Source organism: Artemia franciscana, chromosome 13 (genome assembly GCF_032884065.1).
Source record: "Artemia franciscana chromosome 13, ASM3288406v1, whole genome shotgun sequence".
In the NCBI taxonomy this organism is placed as follows: domain Eukaryota; kingdom Metazoa; phylum Arthropoda; class Branchiopoda; order Anostraca; family Artemiidae; genus Artemia; species Artemia franciscana.
In genome coordinates, this window is record NC_088875.1 from 16,124,562 (window position 1) to 16,147,144 (window position 22,583).

Consider the following 22,583-nt stretch of genomic DNA (forward strand, 5'->3'; position numbering starts at 1 on the left):
GGGGGGGGGGGCAAAACTCGAAATTAAGAGGTTGTTGCATTATTTGGCCGTTTCCTTTCGAATCAATGGCGGTGAATTTGAAAATGAAGTTAAAAACTTGATTTTACGTGGTCAAGTACCTCATGTTACCTAATTCGGCTGTGAAATTTGACCTACGTGAACCAGTTATTTTAATCATTTGTCGGTTGATTCATCATTTCCTATCAAGCTAGGAATGGCGCCTTTGAATATGAGTCTCGAACAGTCTAATTTCAAACCAGCATTCCTGACTCCCCCTCCAGTTTGCGGTTTCCATTCCTTAGTGTCATTCTTCAGGTGATCTAATTAGTAGAAACCATCTACCAGAGTACTTGCTAGATGATTGGCGTGTTCAAGGCTATATACAAAGTTTGTGCCGTTTTATTTACTTCCGCAAAAAAAAGACAAAATAATAAACTGGGATCCACGAGCGTTGATTAGAAGTATTTAGTGAGATAGTGTTTAAAATTATGCTTCTGATTTTGGGAAAGAGCGGATATTGGATTGTGCCTGGATTTACTGAACAAACAAGTTGGGGGATGAAATATCCCCAATCAGTCTCTTTTGAAATAGTATAAAATAATCAGTCTCTTTTTCTTCTAGAACCGTCAATGAAGAGAACATGGTCTGCCCAATATGCCAAAGCAGCATCAAACCTGGTGAAAACACTGCCATATTATCCGAGAAAGGAGCCGATGCCGTGAATAACGCAAGCAAAGAAAGAGGTAATAGCATAGTTGAGACGACTGGAAATGAAGTCCACACCGCGTGTCGTCGTAACTTCTGTGACAGACGTCGGATCGTCAGAGAAAAGAACACTCAAATGAAATTTGAGCAGAAAGAACCGGTTGCAGCCCCCCCCCCCCGACCAGATCTTCAGGTCCACGCTTGGATTTTTCGAAGAACTGCCTATTCTGTGTTCAAGCAGTGAAATTATGCAAGATCAAAAGTCGTGAATTCGCTGAAGCTTAGGCAGTACGAACTCATAGCTTCGACTACTCGATTAGTAAAATGTGTAAGAGCAGGAACGATCAGTGGGCCATGACAGTGCTTGGTCGGATAAATTAAAGGACTTCTGACCTTCATGCAGAGGATGCCATTTATCATCAAGTATAATCAGTGAACTTCAGGACAAGAAAAGAGATTCCACAGAAATTCTGTGATCAAGATTAAGTGAGTGACGCACCTCCACCAAAGAAACAGAAGGGAAGACCATGCGATAGTACAAGGAAAGCCGCTCTCGAAGAAGCACTTCGGTGCTATGCCAACAGTGAAGAATCTGTACCTCTGACGATCATTTTAAGAAAAATGTCTCATATTCTCTCTGAAACTGACTGTGATAGTTCGGCCTACAGCTTTCGTCAAGCCAAGGATTTGCTAGTCAGTGAGTATGGCGAACAAGTGGTTGTGTCCGATTCAAATGGGAAAGACACACTCGTAACATTTAGAGATACGGTTGACAGGATATTACGAGAATTTCACCAAGAGGAAAAAGCAGATAGTGAAAACGGAGAAAGGGATCAGCTCATCAAAGTCGTTGGAAAGATAATAAACAGTGAAATCAAATCCATTACGACAAGGAAGGATTCCTACGAATTTCTTAACGAGATATCGTCAGTAGAGAAGTGTTTGAACTTCGTTTGCCCATTTCTTTGTATACTGCTTTCATCGATAGGGGTCGACACGCCTCGTCTAATATCTTCTATCGGACAAATGCAGACATGCAGACCACGTGGTTTAATGTCTTCTGTACAAATAGGACTGGCTTCACAGGTGCGTCACCATTTCTCATCCCGATTTTTAATTGACACACTGCACAATCTTGGCTTCTGCTCTTCTTACTCAAAGGTAAAAAAAAAAATTGAGAGATGTGCAGCAGTAAATCAAACGTTGTTGGAAGTCCGAAGAGAAAGCACGTTTTTTTCAGTATGTAGGAGACAACATCGATCATGATACTGCTACTATCGACGGCCTGAATATCTTTCATGGAATGGGACTTATTGTAGTGTCCTACACCTGAGTTGCCGGCAACGGAGCTTTCAGTGCCAAGAAAAGAAGTAAGTGGAGATGAGATGAAGTCAATCGGCACCGTGCCATTCTACACCTACCAAAAACCCGCCAAGTCGCAACCAAGGACTTTTGTTTGCTTGACAAACAGTGGTGACACTCATGACAATGAATGGAAAGGTGAAACGCTCTGGCGCATCTCTGGCTTTTTCAAAAGCTCATACATGAGCTGGTCGGCCTTTATGTGGTCAATACACCAAAAGCTACCTCATCCGGGAAAGTCGTTTATTCGTTTTTTGCCAGTGATTAACCACAACCCAAGCAATATCTCCTGTTTTTATTCTACACTTGTGCATACTAACGAGCGCGCTAGTCGAGCTGGAAAAACTCTAGTCATTACCTTTGACCAACCAAGTGTATCGTCGATGCAGAGCCTGACACAAGTGCTTTAAGAAATACAATTGTTGTACTAGGTGGATTTCATACACGCATGAGTTTTCTAGGAGCTATTGGCTTCCTTATGGCTGGCTTGGGAATTTCGGAAATCCTAAGTCAAGTATACACGCCTAACACTGTGCGCAGTATGTTACAAGGCAAAGCTGTCTCTCGTGCTGTGCGAGGCATTGGTCTATTGGAGGTAGCCCTTTAAGCGAACGTTTTATCATCAGAACTGGATATGAGAGCGTTTGATGGCAATGTCATGCTACCAGAACCCCTTGAAAAGGCAAAACAGGCGTATGACTCGCTCCTTGAACAGGATGAGGATGATAAGGAAGACGAGCAGGAAGAAGAGTTAGCTTTAGGTTGTGCTTTAAAATCAAAATGTTCATGTGATTAATTTACCCAAACGTTCTAAACGAGTCCTAAACGTTCCTTTTTATAACTGATTGATCTGAAGTTTAGATCTCGATTAAAGAAGTGGTTTTTCAAGACGTTATACTTAACAACCCCTCATATTACAGGCCCCTTAGAGGTGAAAATGAGATAAATAGTTAAAAAAAACCTGCTTTTTAACCTCATATCTGGCAATACGGTACTTTATTTGATATAAAATGATCTTTTAGCCACAGGAATCCGGAAAATAATGACCTGCATACTTTACCCCCCCCCCCCCCATTCTGTCAAGGTAAAAATTGATACTGGGGTACGAAAAACTTAATTTCTGACGTCGGATTCGGATTCGGACTCGGACCACTTAAACCCAAAAATACGTCCAATTAGAAATTTGCGATTTTCCCCCCTTCAAGGGGGGGGGGGCTTTCGGGTACTTGTGCAAGGGGGATTCGGAGGTATTTTTTCTGTGTGATTAAGCTGATTTTTTTGAACATTTTGGTGTAAAAAAAAATTCTGTTGCAATTTCCCCGAGGTCAAACCGTATTTTTCCTCCACTATTCAGAATTTTCGGATATTTTCTATTTGTCTATCATGGTTGCATTAATATCTGTAGCCTAGTAAAGAGTAAACCACAGCTCACAGTAACTGAAAATTATAATGCATTTTTTATATGAATTTTCGAATATAAAAGAATCACAATATGACACTGATTCGGGATGGTAACTATTATCCATGTTAAACTTAAAAGTAAACAGTATCGGAAAAAGGTGGGAATTGTGACACAAAGCTTAAAACCCCCCGAAAATGTTAGTGGCACGAACTATGGAGAACACCATAGATATTTTCATGTCTAAAAACCAAAATCTGTAACTGTGGGCTTTCAATCCTACCCCTCAAATTTGAAACCCGAGAACATGATATTTTAGCTTAGCCTGAATATCACTGATGCGTCGTCTTTCTTTCCGGGGCTAGCAGGATACTGAAACACCGTAAAGAAGTGTTTAATTACTCATTTTAATAATATTACTTATATTTATACATAAATACGCATAGTGATGGCACTAAAGTCAAATACATTTTTTGGAAAATTAATAAACATATTTATCATTATTTAGTCACCTTTACTGATATTCATAAAAACTAGTCATTTTTTTTTCTAAAATTAAGAATAGGCTTAAGAAACAAATTGATTTGCTAAAAAAGAAGCTGGAAAAAGAGAAAGAAGTAGAAAATATACTTAAACGCACCGCATACATTTAGAACATAGCCATCACCTTGTTGATCGTTTTTTATAAATTACAGTCCAGTACCAAGACCATACTGATCTGTAATTGTAAGTACTGTAAGTAGTGAAGAAGCTACTTCACGAAGTTGAAGGAAGCTTTGACAAATATTTGTTTGAATTTTCATAGATGGTGCTAAAAACAAATGAAAGCCCCATCTTTTTGCTTCATCTAAGCACTAAGATTTTATAACTGAGATGTTACTTCTTTATGGTCAGATCATTATTTTTTCCTTCATTTAAGTAGAGATCTGGTAAGATCTCGCAGCTCATTGATTTGAGTAAAAAATCTAATATTTCTGTCAAACAGAACAATGAAGAGAACTTTGATTGCAATCTTAGTGAGGTTTTTGAATCACTAATCAGAGTAAAATGAAACAAGATGTAAGAAAGGGGGGAGGGCGGGTCTAAGAAGTAAGTCCAAAGTATTCAGATCTCTTTCTCAGAAAAAAAGGGTCTAGGAAGTCAGTTCAAAGTACTCACGAGTCTGTTAATATCATTTTCTGTCGAAAGATGCAGTCTTCGCCCATCAAATAGCTAAAAAGGGGGGGGGGGCAATATGGTAGGCAACAGAGTTAAAGTTTTAAAAAGTTGGCGATAGAAACGCAGCTTAGTCGTTACAAATGATGAATAATACTAGAACTACGTTGCACGGGCAACGTGAGGTGTTGCGGCAAGCTTTGTTCAGCTTCGCCAACCTTTGTTCAGCTTATGTTTATGTTATTTGCTTATGTTCAGCAAATGTTTTGCGAGAGCAACACTTTGGTTTTTTTCCCCGTTTCGATTAAACACTGAAGTTGTTAATCTGTAAGGATCTTAAAATAAGTACTAAGTACACCAACTCACAAAAGTTACAAACCCCTCATTGCAACTAGCAAAAGTTGCAAACCCTCATCGCTGAAGACGATTGTAGCCTAGCAGCCAATTATTACTTACAAGTCCCCTACATGTCTTATCACTCAAAGCAAATTAGTCTTACCATCAAATACACCAAAAACAAATAATAGGTATACCAACTAGCAAAAGTTTCAAACCCCTCATTGCTAAAGATGATTATGAGCTAACAGCCGACTGTAGCTTAAAACTCTCCTCTATATCTCACATTTGGTATCGGCTTATTTTTGGTTTCAGTGTGTACCTTACTACTGAAGTTGTCAGCCCCTTTAAACTTTCAAACTGTTATATCTCATGAAGGAATTTTTCTAACAAAAAATGATGACATAAAAATTTGTCTCAGTTTAAAAGTCGACTTTTTTGCCGTAGGCCAAGTTTCTAACGTCATTACTTAGAAAGGAGTAAAGGTTAAACTCTAATTTCTTTAGCAATGAGATAAATTTTAAGGTTTAAGAGGCGCACCTGATACCATTTCTCTACCACAATTCCAAGTACAAAAAACGAATGATAAACTCAGCTGAAATCACAAATAGAAATGGGTAGAAACAAAAGATTTTTGGCCCCAGGCAAGAGTTCTACAAAGATTTCCAGAATGCAGTCATATTCATCAACCCGGACTAAGGTCCACACTTTTCGTAAAAGTCGCAGAAGTTAGACCCATACCACTTTCTCGGAATAAGCTGAAATCGGTATGCTAGAAAAAAAAAACAACAAAAAAACAAAAAAACAAAATAAAAAAAACGACAAAACGAAAGTGTTGCTCTCGCAACACAATGAATCAAATCGTCGTGCCATGTGAGCTTGAACTTAATACTGGAAAGACTGAGGTCATATTTTTAAACTGGAAGCAAGCTTCACCAGAAGAAATTCTTCTTCTGAGCAGTAGGATCAAGGCAGTTGATCACATAACTTACTTTGTTCTTCCGACCAGCTGTTCAATAAAGCACGTAAAACAACTCATGTGAACTAAAATGAGTTGTTGTGAACAAAAATTGAACAAAAATGAGATGTGAACAAAAATTGATTAAGCATGGTTCAGAAGCGTAGGAACTCTGGAAAATGGAGGATTTGCTAGATGTTTTCCAGAGAAACTGCCAACAAATTGTTTTGGGTGCCCAACAGACTGACTGTATCTCACAGTAGGCTGTGCGAAAAACGTGGTTCAATCTCGCTTTCTAGGGCTACAATGAGAGAAAGGTTGAAATGGCTGGGACACGTTCTGCGGATGAAGGATAAAAGATTGCCAAAGATTGTACTTGTCGGCCATTCGACTAGGGCCAAACGAAAAGCAGGTCGTCCCCGAATGGGGTGGGAGGATGTTGTAAGGAAAGATTCAAAGGAACTGAGTAATTCTTGGGATTGTGTAAAAAGGGAAGGCTTTGAATAGATTAATATGGAGGAGCGTGTGTGACTGTGTTAGCCTCAGGCAGCTTTGGTGCTAAAGTGAGTTGTTAGTAGTAGTAGTAGCAGATGGGAAGAACCAGCATCTCTTATTTTTTTTCTATATTGCTATCGATCACACAATAAGCTTGAAAAACTTATTGTATATAGAAGTTTGCCATTGCAACATAGAAAAAAAAAACATCAAGTGGAGTTTGATATTTATTCCCGCCAAATTTGCAACTGAAAGTGCTTAAAGACTAATTTCCATTAATTGAATTTTTGTGTCCCATGAAGGACAATTATTATATTAAGGGAACTCGATATCTTAAAGAATCCCCCTATCTCATCCTTTATGCAATTTCTTAGTTTTGTGGGATGGTATTGCCTGAACTTGTAGACTTTGAAGAAGAGGTCTAAATAAATGACAAAATACTAGAAGCCGACGCTTACTTTACCAGAAATCTTGGAAAAACCATATAACTTCTCCCGTTTTGTCCCGAAGATAAATATATTCAGTTTAATGGCACTTTCATTTCGGATCATTAGGAAGTGTGAACTCAATTTTTTCCATTAAACGGAGTAGAATATTTTCTTTTCTAAAAATGTCATACCATATCTGCTAGGAAAAATACCAAAGACCTGCTCGAAGGAAACAATTTTAGAACTATTTGGCAGTTTTAGAAGACTATGGTGCTACCCGCTTTGATTTAGAACCTTACCAAAACAAAGGATGCAAGATTTCACTGCCTTTTCAATCAAATATCATAGTCAACCCAAAGATTCTCAGTAGCACTCGATGGTGGCTAGTCCCCTAGAAGAACTCACTAATGGACCCTTTATCCTTGAGACGGCCAGCCAACACCGAGACTCACAAAACAATTTTAAAGCACTGACTCTCTTTAAATCCTACAGGTTATCGCTTTTCATTGCAATTAATTCAAATAAGCACTAAGGAGTACGACCTTAGATTGTCGAGAATCAACGATTACATTAAGAAACCAAAGGCTTTAAAAGGGGATTCAAAGTAAATAATTTTTTTCCCAGCAAATATTTGTAAATAAAACAAACTGAAAAAGTTAAACAGAAAAAAAAAAAAAAAAAATCCAAGACCTAAAACTGAAGCAAAATTAGTTTAAACACCGACTTAATTGCTTAAAATCAATTCTTATTTAAAATATCATATTAAAAGCTTATAAGTAACAGATATGACTTCAAGGCATTTCTAATAATCGATAGGAAAGCTAAATTAATGCAGGTTTTATGCTTGCAATTAAATTGAGCGTTTTATAAACAACAAAATGACTATCAACCATAAAAACAAAAATCTTTCTTTGCACTTAACCCCCCCCCCCCCACCTCACTGTCGACGTAAGAAATTTTGACTGCGCATGACTTAGATGGACATCACTTCAATAATCACTTTTACTTCCCTTATTAAATTTCAAGATAAAACTTCATTTTACCAAGAAACTTTCTACTATTCATAAGTAATTATAAAATCTTTATTCGGGTATATATTTGCTAATGAATAATCTCAGATAAGTATCTGATAACAAAAAGTAAGCTAAGATTATAATATTTCATTTGAATTCATACTGAAAAGTATTTATACTTTGCATGTAGCAACAACGCGGCAAACGAGGTAGTTTCTCGACCTTTATGGGAACCAAGACAAGGAGACATTTTAATGCTCCGAATACTCTTGACAGAGTGACATATAACTTCCAATCTCCTTGAAAAAGGTTGAAAACTTCCCAATAAGGGCAGCATTTTGGGTGAGAGAATGGCGTTAGCCATTTTCCATCAGCTGCCGATATCCTGGTCGACCAATTTGTCATAATAGCACAGGACAGTTATCTTGGAGGCAGAAGTTTCCAATATTCTGGACAATGCACCAACTTAAAATCACGAATTGTGGCAGCGTATACATAAACATAATTTTTCCCTCAAAAATTCGAACTTGTGTCTGCCTCTAAGAGGTTAAAATGGAATTGGAATTTGGCTAATTTTGTACCTAAAGAAATATAAGAACACGACATGAAAGGTGATGTATTCGGTGCGGCTGTTACCATATTGCTTCCTACCTTGTTCTTTAAAGAATCTCATATTTTCTCTGGCAGGTAGTGTCTTTATTCTACCCTATCTTGAAAAATCTACCCTTTCTCGGCAACCAAAGACTCAGTAAACTTACATTTCAACCGATCTTGTTATGTAATGCCACAAGTTAGGCTTGTGACATACTAGGCAATGCTAGTAGCATTGATAAGCATCTACAATTAGCATAAAATTGTAGATGACTAAAATCTCATCTAAGACTAGGGGTTACGACCACAGCATAGGGATGAACGAATAACGAACACGCTTAATACCAATGAGAAAACATAAATGGAGTACACGATTAGTTATGTAAACCAACTCATTCTAAATATTTCAAAATCATCCAATATAACAAGGACAGAAGCATAAGCCGAAGGGATATAATATGTACTAAAATTATCATATGACTCCAATAGTTCAGCTTACTATAAAGGACGAATGTCTTAGAAAGTGGCAATACTGACCCCCTGTGTAAGTTTTCACATATTCAAAAGGAAACTACATTGAAACAGAAAATACTACTTCATTAGCATCAAATTACTTTGTTTGTGTGTTTTTCATGTCTGCACTCCTCCTAACCAGAAAATACTCCTTTATAAATCAGAAAAAGGATTCACCCAAACCGATGAAATATGTAGGAAACTGGAACACCATCTTTGCAAATTTATATACTGGACAAAATTTGTTATTCAAAACTAGATATAGATGGCCTACCTCTCGTAATCTCCAATTCCAAAGGAAAATCAATTCTTTTCATAAGCTTTTGGCAGCCTCCGTGTTTATCATACAAGAAATATTTTAAGTGGAGCATCAAAATAGGGGGAAGTGCTTCAAGTGTCGTTTGGCGAGAGGCCCTTATCTCCTTTTTACTCTTTGGATCAATATATCCAACTAAAGGCTCTTTGACTACAAGCATGTCCAAGGCTTCGTTGACTGTATTGACTTTCTCATTCTAAAATAAAGAAAATTAATGGACCTGCAGTGGTGCAGTTGGTTTCATCTCAGCTCGGTAACACGAAACTCAGAATTTGATTCTGTTGATGAGTTTATTTGAAAGAGTTCCCACGTTAATTCAAAAAAAGAAGAAGAAGAAAATTAACAGAATGGGATGGACCAAACCTCTTTTTTTGGGCTAGCAGCGCTTTAATGAAACCATTTATCGCATATATATATATATATATATATATATATATATATATATATATATATATATATATATATATATATATATATATATATATATATATATATATATATATATATATATATATATCTAAAATCATATTTTTTTGGGTAAAACATATCTAATCCCCACAAATTGAAGAATCTTGCCATAAACAGCGAAAAAAACGAAAAAAACAACAACAAAACTTATGACAAGATCTTTCCTGGTGTTAACTAAAATGTGTAGTGATTGGCGCCAAGCTCAAGTTTTGCCTTTGTCTACAGATATCATAACTTAGAGGTTAAAAGTTGAAAACTCATGATATGATAGTGTAACTCGGATCATTGCTCGTATTGAAGGGGAGGGGGGAGGTAGGTCAAAACTAGCAGTTTATAAAGTGTGCTTAACAATCAGATTGGATTGAAAGGGATTAGAATGAAAAAAAAAAATCTTAATTAACAAATACTGAATAGCTGACACCGTCCCCTTCCCCGAAGACCACTTGTAATAAATATTAGAGAGCATAATCTCTTTAGAGCATAATTTTATTCATCTGCAAGAAAGTCCATGGCCATATGTTAAAATAGCAGAACAAAAACATTTTTTACATGCCTCTGATAACGTAAAGAAGATTCAAATAAGGAAACGACGAAAGAAAATCATCAACTAAAAAAAAAGAAATTGGAGAAATAGGAGAGAATAGGGAAATATGAGAAATAGAAACAAGAGAATAAGGAAATAGAATAGTGAAACAGAAACACTTTACTCTTCTTTATCGTTTTATAAGGAATAATCTTTTCACTGTGGTCTGGAGTCCAGTAAGATACACAGCTTCACCAATTTTACCTTGGATTATATTCCACATATAAGGTGCAATAATTCTCGCAATATATTATCCTCGAGTTATATGCGAGATTTCCTGCATAGTGCCTGCAGAGTCCAAGTTCAAAACTTAGAAAATCGCTATTTGTACAAAAATGAAGTTTACAGAGGTCAGTATATTATTGAATTATTTACAGATAAATTTTAGACATTTCTTGTTTTTTCAATATCAGAGTGCTTACTTTCGAAAAAATTCTCAAACTAATTATTTATTATCATCCTTGTGAAAAAGAAGATTTGAAAATTATAAAAAAAAGATAAACTGAGAATCTATGATATGAAGTTGCTTACCTACAGTTAGTACCTATAAAACACATGGATAAAATACAGCCAAATAAACAGTCTAAACGGTTTTTCTTGTAAACTAAATGCTTAAGCTGGCGCGACAAAAACAGAGATCTAGATGAATTTGCTGATATAATTTTAATATGCTTCTTCCATGGCAAATTCTCATCGATAATAAATCCCAAGTAATTGTTTCACGAATAAACTCTAAACACTACTTTTTGTGTTTCTATCCATGTATTTTCAGCATGAGGCTAATCTAGGAACTCCCATGACACTGTTTCCCATTCAAAAAATAAAACCAATTGATGGGTAAAGACAAGAAGCAAACCACAAGCAGATAGTACCTACCTGTGCTATAAACATATATAGTTTTATTTGAGAAGTAAAATTTATAAAAGCAAAAAATCATCGATAGATCCTTGGGTACGCTACATGTCAGTGGAAACAGAGGAAAAAGTTTAAGGATCCGGTCATTCAAGTCTACTCTTTTAGCTCAATTACACCTTTTGATGGTCAGTCATATCGAACACTTTCTTTAGATCCAGAAATAGACCACAGGGGATGAGCCCCAAGTCAAACGATGAGATAATCTAGACAACCAGCCTAATGGTCGAAAAGCTCTGCTGATAACCCTTTTCCAAATCCAATTTGAGTGTAAATAGAATTTGGTTACCTCTATATATTCACTCAATCTAGAATACAAAGCTTTCTCGTATATTTTTGAAAAAAATAAGAATTGAAATTGGTCTCTTATAAGTTCGTCTTCTTTCACCTTTTATACAGCATCATTCACCTTGCCGCAGTAATTTCCCCGCTATCCCACAGGGAGATTTACTCTTTTCATTGAAGACAAGGCTGTGGCCAGGATTATTGTTTGGGGGAGAGGAGGGAAGGTAAATTATTTTAAAAAACCCACCAAATTTTGTTTATATACTTTCTTGTAACGTTTTTAAAAGTCGGAAAATAATCTCAAGAGGGAGGGGTGTTCACACTGTCTAGCTCCCCCCCCCCCACGCAGATACGGTCTTGATTGAAGACAACATTTTGCCATTTTAACAGCCTTTTGCATATCATTCAATTACTTGAATTAGACATCTTATTATTCACGTTTATTGATACCTCGACATCACAAATCTAATAAATATAAATAACGCAATATTTTTTTTTCTGGTGCACAGGGTTAGGGTAATAAATTACATTTTCAAACACTTTAATTTCAATAATAATAATAATAAAACAAAACACATTAAAAAAAAAAACACCTCGTTTACATGTTCAACAATTACAATAAGTCAAACCAAGCTTTTTGAACGTCGAAGTGTACCGAATTATACTACCGTACTAAAAAGAACGTACTTGAACACCGAACATAAGGGGGAAACATAGGCAAACACTCGGAAGCAAACGCTCATTAAAAAAAAAATGTACAAGAAACCAATCAAATATGTAAAGTGAGACAACTTATACATAAGAGAAGAACCCACCTGGATATCCAGTTGCAGAGTTAAGAAAGGTTGAAGCGTTGCAGTACACATGCCCTTTTCAGTTCGAAGAACCGACCTCATTTGACCAAGGAACAAATCACCAACTGGAGTTCTACAAATTGTAGCTAAACGGGTTAATGTTCCCTTGTTTGTAGGCCCAATAACATGCCACTCTTCGGGCTCCTCAACATTACCATTCTCTATCGGTTTGTCTATACTATTCTGCACTAGTTTGGAAACTGGTTTTACGAGCTGAAAAGATTATATTATTTTAGTTAGCATTAACCGCATAGTGAGTCTTAAGTCAGCACACTCAAGTCTAAACCATAAATAATATATGTATTAACATACAAGATCAAAAATCAAAATTAGATATAATAAAAGCGAAAGCACCAATGTCTCATAAAAAAAAAGAAAAAAAAAGAGTCATTCAGTGGCGATTTTACAACTACAAATACCAAATATCAGTCCTAAACCCGATAGAAATATCAGTCCCATCTTCTCACTGAGTAATTGTAGAAAAGAGCTAAATTATTCACAGAAAAGTCCTTAGCTTTTCAAAGAAGGAGGCATTCGCACAGGACTCCCAGAGCACATTCCCACTTAACCCATGTTTTAATTTTGTAGCTGTTTTATTGAATCATTTGAAGAACCATCTCATTTAAAACTATAACTAGTACTATTCAGAAAATATAAATACTACACAAGGTATGCAAAACCAGACGACTCAGCCTAGCCTGCGATTAAGACGACACAGAGTAACAAGCATTCACCATAAATAACAAGACTCAAATAAACAAAATTACATTCGGGAGTCTTAAAATAAAAACATCAGTCGTGAAGTTTAGCCAAAGAAGAACCCAAATAATGGCTTATTAACATGTCTATATGGCAATAATAGGGAAAGATTCAGTGGATTTGACAAAATATGCTGAGGCTCACAAAATGATTGTAAGATATCAAATCCCCTTAAACTGACATTCAACGTTGATTTGAAACACGCAGCACCAATATTCTTACTTTATCGCAAGAACTCAAAAGAATCTACAAACAGGCAACTAACTCATACAACTGTATAGATCGTGCAAACCCTACTAGAACCTGTTTTTTGACTTCTAGTCAGTGCCTTCAAAAGGAAAAATATCATCCCTATTGAGAAACAAAAATCCAACTTTAAACAGACTTATTGAATTAATGATCAAATATATAACTTGAAAATCAAGGTTTAGGCTGTATGAACAAAGGAGAGTGGGGGGTCTAAAGATTAATCGTCTATGACCATTATCTCTACTTCTTCCGTTCTCTGTTTAAAAAAACAACAAAAAAAAACAACAAAAACATTGAAATATCTCCTCGGGGATTCAGACGTTCGGATTTTCGACAGCGAAGTTTGTTAAGTGACAGTCTAGATCAGTCTTCTTATACGTTTTTGCCCTCGAAAAGCCCATAAATAAAATATATGCCGCTTGGAACCTCTGCAGATTAAATACCACATGTCTGTTTTTTGATTAATCCCCGTGGTTTCGTCCAGCTCGCAGCTTCTCACCGAATCTCCAGCTGTCTTTTGCGGAACCCTTAGCCTCTGTAGATTCCGGCAATAAAATAGAAATACTGTATATACAAGTTGATTTTTCAATCAAAACATTCGTACATCATTCGCGTTACAAAGAAGTTATAAGCTGAAATTCATAAAGAAGTTCAAAGAAGTTAAGCTGAAGTTATAAGTTGAACAAGCTGAAATTCGGATGATTATCATGACTATTTTCTGCACAAAGTTGATTTCTACTAAAAAAGGAAAACCAATGATTTCATACCTCAATCATTTCATCATTAAGAGCATTCAATAAAACAGTAAGTAATTCTTCGGCATCCTCTTGACGCCCTATTTCTTTGAAAGCGTTAAAGGTCTGCATCAGACTATACACCATAGATGGTTCAAATGGCAAGCCATGACTGATTTTAGTTGACGGCTTCATTGATTCCTTCGCTTTTGGATTAGGCGATATGGGCGGAGGAAGGGTGACAAACTCATTCACAAAAGAAACCCTGAAATAAAGTAAATGTTTCATCAAAAACTTCATAACAATGAACACAAACAAAATAAGGCTAAATCAGGGGACTATACAGCACCCCCTCGTCTCTTAACTGTACACAAATTGAAATCTGTAAAGTATCCTTTCCACTTTTGGAAACTACTTGCAAATCTTCCATAATATGCCTATATTCACCTGAGAATTTACATCACTGATCAGAGTAAAATAAAATAAGACCCTTTGCAAACAAAAAAAAAAAAAAAAAAAAAAAAAAAAAAAAAAAAAAAGCCTAAGAAGTAATATCAGAGTCGTCAGTTTCCTTAAAGCCGTTTTTATCAAAAGATGTATACTTTTTGAAAATTGGGGTAATTTTTGGAAAACTGAAAAATCAAGTTGCTGCTAATGTACCAAGAAGGCGCCAAACAAATTAAAAAAAAGAAAACAAAATAAAAATAAAAAAAAAAAATAAAAAAGGAGAAAAAACTAAGAAAATGAAGAGAAAAAAAAACTGAAAAAAGAAGAAAATATTAAAAACTAAAAAAACTAAAAAAAAAACTAAAAAAACAAAAAAACAAAGAAAAAAAAACAAACAAGAATACAAAAAAAAGAAGAAGAAACCAAACAGGAAAAAAACTAATAAGAAAAAAACCAAAAAAAGAAAAAGAAAAAAAGAAAAAAAAAGAAAAAACTAAAAAGAAAAAAAAACTAAACAGAAAAAACTAAAAAAAGAAAAAACTAAAAAAGAAAAAGCTAAAAAAAAGAAAACTAATAAAGGAGAAAAAAACTAAAAAATAAAGAAGAAAAAGAAAACTAAAAAAGAAAAAAAATAATCGGGACTATGTCTAAAATTTGTCTCTATTGCAAAGCCTTGAAATTTAGTGGTGAAACAATGGGAATGTGTTGCGCCTCAGGAAAAGTCAAATGACGACCGGGACACCGAGACACAGGGAATATAAATGACGACCGGGACACTCAAAGAGAATTACAGACCGGGACACCGGGACACAAATGACGACTGGGACACCGAGACACAGGGAATATAAATGACGACCGGGGCACAGGGACACAACTACAACGGGGACACCGGGTGGCACAGGGGGGGATATATAAATGACGACGGGGACACAAGGAATATTCGATTAGCAATCACTATCAACAAAGCTCAAGGGGAGTCATTAGAAAAATGCGGTATAGATCTGAATAGAATTGTTTTTCCCATGGACAATCATATGCTGCATATTCAAGAGTCGGTTTATATGCACAGACAATGGGACAGCAAAGAATGTTGTATATTCGCAAGTTTTACGTAATTACAAACATATATATATATATATATATATATATATATATATATATATATATATATATATATATATATATATATATATATATATATATATATATATATATATATATATATATATCTATCTATATTCACAGGTGGGGCACAGGGACACAACTACAATGGCGCGTAACGACCTACGCGCGCGGGGGGCTTCGGGGGGCGTGAAGCGGCCCCCAACTAGGTGCTGGTGTGGCGCGAAGCGCCACACCAACAGCTAGTAATATATAAAAAGAAGTCCTACCAAATTATTATTTAGAAAAATATGACTGAAACACATGTGGGATGAATTCACCTGGTTTATAGCTACATGAAAACACAATAAATTTTAAGAAAACTTTGAAGAAGGGGAAACAGTCCCAATAACTTACATTCTAGAAAAGCGTCGTGATGAAAAGATCGCATTGTTTCATCTTTGTATTTTTTGTTTCGATGTTAACCTTATACACAGAAACCTTTTTCTAAAGGCAAAATAAAGTTTAAACCCAACAAGAATTATAAACCTAGCTGGAATATTTGAAAGCTTCGCTTGACATTGTTCTAATTAGTCATTTTAAAAATAGGCGAATACAAATACACCGTAAACCGTACTAACCCGTCGCCATCTTTAAACCACTGCTTCTCTGGAACAACCACAAACACAAAAACTAATTTAGACGGGAAGAGTGAGGGGGGGGGGGGCTAAAAAATTATCAAAATATCCGGAGACTATTAGATATTATAGAAATGGTCATTAAAACTTCAAGATTTTGGGGTGTGTCCTACATATATGCCTTGTAACATAAGACAAAGACATATACTTTCTTTTATCTTTGGGCGGCTGTACAGATCTTGAGCAAGATTTTAATGAAAAAGTGAATGAAACATGAGCCAAGAACTCATATAGCACTTGTGACGAGGTCGGAAGAGCCAACATTTTGCAATGTTATCGCGGTGATGTTTTTTTTTTTTTTCGAGAATACCATGATAAGTACGACTGGGCGAGGTTTCCGCCTCTGGAGCTAAATATATTTTTCTATAATTGTTGATCACTTTAAATCCATCGCTTGATTTAACTCCTCCTACACTTGCTGGCCCATATTATAGCTAATTCCTGATTTAATAAACATAAAACGTGATCCAATCTGATAATTTTGGTAAAAGTGTTAGTCAAGGCCAGACATTTTAAAAAAAGGTTTTGAAATTAAGCTAAAAATTAATACTAAAAATGGCAGAGCAAGAATAAAAACATTACAAATTGTCTCTGTCACGAATCGAACCTACGACCTTGAGAGTTCAATACCAACACCATATCCACTGCGCTATGCAGACTTGCAAGGAGACATTTTTCAAATAATTTTTTTCGAACTAACTGTCCCTCCAATCCCCCCCCAGGTGATCAAATCGGGAAAGCCACTATTTCTCATTTAATATGGTTTGGTCGCTGATACGCCTGCCAACTTTCATCGTCCTATCTTATCGAGAAGCGTCCGAACTAGCAACACCAGGACCGACAGACAGACTGACAGAAATTGCGATCGCTATATGACTTGACACATGACCAACGGACAAATGCCATAAAAAGTATGCAGAAGCACCAAAATATATCACCTGGAATGAAACCCTATGTGAGCATCGCTGCCTAAACATGCCGAAAAGGCTTTAAACGTCCCTAATATGTGCTAGTACGTCACAAAAAGAATTTTATGTTCTAAGAAATAGACACAGAGACTTGTTTTAGACTTTATCTTATTAGAGCGTACCAAACATAGCATGCTGATGATAACTACCGTTTTAAAGTGAAAATTTTGGCTGTCGCTCTAAGCGAAAAGGTTGGCATACCGGACTTGTAATCTTATAGCCTTTGGGGCTGGTGGTCGAGACCAGTTGTTGCTGATTATTTAGTTTGGGGCAAGGTTCACTGGTATGATTCTGTAAGCTCAACCAGAGTTGATCCAGCTACAAAAGGGTGTCTGGAGAAGTAATGGGGAAAACACGGGAAGCATTGGATGACTTACCCCCAACCAAGCGTAGCACTCCTGTTTGCAGGGCAAAGAATCAGAGGATCTGTACATGCGCTATGAAGATCTTTGGTCAAGCACGCAAAAAAAGAGTTTGAATATGCATATTTTAAAATAAGCCTTATTTTTCATTAGTAAAACTATTAGTTAACGTCATGGACTTACATTTATTGCTAATGACCAAGTTTTGTATTTGCACGCTTGCTTTTTTGCCTCTTGATGTATTTTTTGTTAATATCTACTCTTTTTGGTTTTTACTGATAGTTTTTATGCTTAACGTGTCATGACAGTTTCTAGTTTCATAATTGACTAATGAATAATTTTTTTTATAATTTGAATTTCGACATTTTTTTGTATTCTTTTAGTTTCCGTGTCTTTTTATGATTTTGTCTATTATATTTGTGCTAACTGCAAAATTCAAATTCGGTCCTTCAAGATTTGTAACAGCAATTTTTATCTATCTTATCTGATTTACATTTTTTTAAGCATTAATGTCGCTCTTTACTGAAATTTCAACATAAAGCTTTTTAATTTAACAAGAAGTTTAAGAAACAATAATAATAAGAAATTCAATAGGATCAAAGGTTAAACTTCCCCAAATTTTCTAGGGTCAGATAGAGCTAAGGCGTTAAATACATACAAAGTTTCCATGACAGGGGTAGGTTTCGCTGACGTATCCTTCATTTTAACGATAGGCTCAATGGCTCTGATCATATTATAAAATGGTGGACAACCCATTAAACCCTGGAGAACGGCGTTGATGTAACAGTAGTTGCCTTTGTTCAGCAGACCTCGGGGGTGAAGATTAAGACCATCGTGTACCAACGCATAATTATTCAAGTGCACTGAAATAAATTGATTAGTTAATCGCATATGAGCTGCTCTAGTGACTAATCATTAATGCCAGTAAAAGTAAAAATCAACAAAGAATAAACCTTTCTCTTCCCGGTGGATTAACTGTTTGCTTCCTTTATTCTATTTTTGCAAGTGTTTACTTAAATTTTTCAATTCTGAAGATGAGCTTTACTGGCGCTCATTTTACATACAAAATATTACGAGGTGCCACTTAATTTTGTCCGACCTTCGTAGCAAAAAATGATGACTTAATGCATCTATCCTAAAGAAGGTAGCAGTTGCTGTTTGTTATTAAATGTTGTTTAATTTCAAAATAGTGGCAATAACTATGTCTCGAAATCTTTATTTAAAAAAACGAACAAAGAAAAAAGAGTGCTTCTTGAGTATTAAGTTTATACCAAGCATTAAAGTTGTCACAATTCCAGCTATTGGCTGTCTCTATTTCACTTTGCATTGATTGCTAAAATATTATGTTTCCCTGCCGATCAAATTGAGAGCAAACAGCTTTTTTGGGTCGTCAAAAGAAGATATTTATGCCGTCTTTTGACGCTTCTACTGTTAACACAAATCCAACTCGAAGGAAAGAATTTTTCTGTTCAGTCGACAAAACTTGTGAATTGAATGGACCTTTAACTTTACATCGAGAAAAGATAAACTAAATCAATGCCATGTTACAAAAATCAAGCTGGATGCCTGCATTCAGTGTCGAGATAAAAGACATTCCTAATCAAGTAAAAGCTGGGTCTGAAAGATAGAATAGAATATATTTATTCACTACAATAGCCGGAGTTAGCATTAGCATGTCATGACAAAAATAATTTATACCTTCAAAGACACTCACAGGAAAACTTAAACAAACATTATATTAATCAAACACATATTAATCAAACATTAAATATTAGTCGCGTCAATATTATTAAAATGACGGGTAAAATATGGAACAAATGATTTGCGATATCTCTCAGTACTATAGGCTGAGCAAGTCAGTAACTGTGGACAATTCTTTTTTATTTGTCGGAGTCTAGTAACTGGTCCTTCAGTTGGGGGGCTCTCAAGGTTGGGTAGTAGACGACAATGAGTTGGGGAATTCAAACAATTTAGTCCAAATCTATATGTTAAGCCATGTCTACGACTATCAAGTGAGTCCAAATTGAGTTGTTTCAGTGCATCCTCGTAAGTTGAGTAGTTTTGTCCAAGTATAATTTTTACAGCTCTTTTTTGTATCGTCTCAAGTCTATCTGTTTGATCTTTTGTCAATCCTGGATGCCAAGCAGGGCATGCATACTCAAGAGAAGGTCTAACATAACTGCAGTATACAGACTTTAAAACCTCAGTTGGCGTACCAAATCTTTTTAGGTTGGAAAATTAATGCAAAAGCGATGCGCCTTTTTTAGTCAGATAGTCAACGTGCGAATTCTATCTTAAATCATCGTCCAAAAGTATCCCAAGTATTTTAACAGTTTTCCTTGTTGGCAGTATGGAATTATCTTTCAGTTTTTTTTTTATAAAAATGAAATCTTTTTCATTTTTATATGAAAAAGATTTCATATAATATATATACATATATATATATATATATATATATATATATATATATATATATATATATATATATATATATATATATATATATATATATATATATATATATATATATATATATATATATATATATATATATATATATATATATATATATATATATATATATATATATATATATATATATATATATATATATATATATGCATCGCATCAAGACTGTCCAAGAAACCCCATCAAACCCACACCCAGGAATAATGACCTAACATCAACACCTGGAAATCTTTTTTTTTGCATCCCAAGGAGTGCGTGCACTCCTGGTTGGCAAGCACCCTGATATAGAAATTTCGTCCCTATTAAGAAGTCTATTTAACGCCTGGTGTACAGGAATATCATCTTACAGTCGTCTTGCCAAAACTGATATATGAAGTCTAGCCTTATGTTTTGGCAGTTTTGACACAGCAAGATATAAAACATTCAAGGCCATTTTTCTGGTACAGGGTGGGGAACATATGCAAACCTGGTTTCAGGTTTGATAAATGGTCCATGAAACGAGCGTTTCTTCCTAATTTAAAATTAAAACTTGGGTAAAAGCGAACCAAATGTCCAAAATAACAAAACAAAACACTAATGAAAGTTATTAAGCCGAACTGCCCAGACATGACAACAAACAAAAAAGAGCGATAAAACTCCACAAAAAAAACTCTTAAAAACCATTCACGTTTTCTTACACCCTATCCCACCCAAAATGCTAATGAAACATATTACACTTTTCGGTGGCACAGAATTCTGATAATCTTAAGTAGGATTAAATAAAAAAAAAAAAAAAGTTTTTTTTAACTGAAAGTAAGGAGCGACATTAAAACTTAAAACAAACAAAAATTACACCGTATATGAAAGGGTCTGTTCCCTCTTCAACGCCTTGCTCTTTGCGCCAAAGCTAGACTCTTTCTCTCAACTCTACTTTTTAAAACAGTATAAACTTTAGCGTAAAGAGCAGGGCGTTGAAGAGGGTACAGCCCCTTTCATATACGGGGTAATTTCTGTTCGTTTTAAGTTTTAATGTCACTCCTTACTTATAGTTAAAAAAAATTGTTTTTTTTATTTAATTTCTGAATGTTTTTTAGTTAATCCATGTTTTGATTCCGGCTCTCTGCAGATGAATCATTAAAGCGAAATTTGTATATTTATTTATTTGGTTAAATGGCTTTCCCATAGTTTGACCCAGTGATTATGAGAAAAAAGAGGGGGGAGGAGGCCCAGTTGCATTCTTTTTTTGTACTTAAAAAGTACAAAAAAAGGCAACTAGTTAAGGCAACTAGAACTTTTAGTTTTTTACGAACGTTTTCATTAGTAATAGATATACGTAAAAACGAATTATCTTACGAAAAAAACATCTATATTCGTATGTTTTTATTACGTTCTAGGTGTTGAGGTGGCGCTTCGCGCCACCCCAACACCTAGTTGGTGGGGCGCTTCGCGTCCCCCCAAGCCCCCCCACGCGCGTAAGTCGTTACGTTCCATATTAGTTACGCGCCATTGTAGTTGTGTCCCTGTGTCCCACCTGTGAATAGATATATATATATATATATATATATATATATATATATATATATATATATATATATATATATATATATATATATATATATATATATATATATGTTGCATATAAATAGATTGTCAGGTTTACTGACTCTTGAACATGCAACATATAATTGTCCATGGGAAAAACAATCCGTATTCAGATCTATACCTCATTATTCTAATGATGTGTCCCTGTGTCCCGGTCGTCATTTATATTCCCTGTGTCCCGGTCGTCATTTGTGTCTCGGTGTCCCAGTTGCCCCGGTATGTAATTTCATCAGTTGACAAACATGACGTCAGTCGACAAACATGACGTCAGTCGACACACAAACATGACGTCACTCGACACACACACACACAGACAACTTTTTTCTTATATATAGATATGAGAGGGTTAGCCCACTCGTCAATACCTCGCTCTGTACACTAAAGCTTAAATTTCGTCCCCTGAATCACAAAGGCCGTAGGATAAATAGTTGAAATTACTAAAAATACTTTAGCGTAAGGAGTGATGCATTAGGACGAGGTGAACCCCTTATACGCGTAATATTTTCTTTTCGTTTGAAGTTTTAATGCTACTCCTTACTTTCAATTGAAAAAAAAAACTTGTTCATATTTATTTTTTCATTGGTTTTGTAAATAATGTTAGAAAATGCTGCGCCCCCTTGATGGAAATCTTCTTCTCCCATGACAAATCCCTCCATGAAAAGTTTCGCCCACATAGCCCCTCTTCTCAACCTCTCCCACCAACCAAAAAATCACCCTGAAAACGTCTGTACACTTCCCAATAACCATTACTATATGCAAACACTGTTCAAAGTTTGGGAATTGCAGCCCCTCCCATGGGGACTGTGGGGGAGTAAGTCGTCCCCAAAGACATAGTTATAAAG

At 35.5% G+C, this 22,583-nt stretch overlaps 1 protein-coding gene across 2 annotated transcripts in view; it reads right to left on the bottom strand.

Moving 5' to 3' along the window:
* Positions 1 to 22,583, bottom strand: part of LOC136034589 (uncharacterized) — a 134,620-nt gene that overhangs the window by 9,227 nt on the left and 102,810 nt on the right. For both annotated transcript variants that reach the window (XM_065715855.1, XM_065715854.1), the window contains 4 exons: positions 18,350 to 18,554; positions 14,149 to 14,380; positions 12,335 to 12,586; positions 9,230 to 9,467 (listed from right to left, as the gene is read on the bottom strand). In XM_065715855.1, coding sequence (XP_065571927.1) covers positions 9,230 to 9,467; positions 12,335 to 12,586; positions 14,149 to 14,380; positions 18,350 to 18,554 — 927 coding nt within the window. The remainder of the gene's footprint in view (positions 1 to 9,229; positions 9,468 to 12,334; positions 12,587 to 14,148; positions 14,381 to 18,349; positions 18,555 to 22,583) is intronic.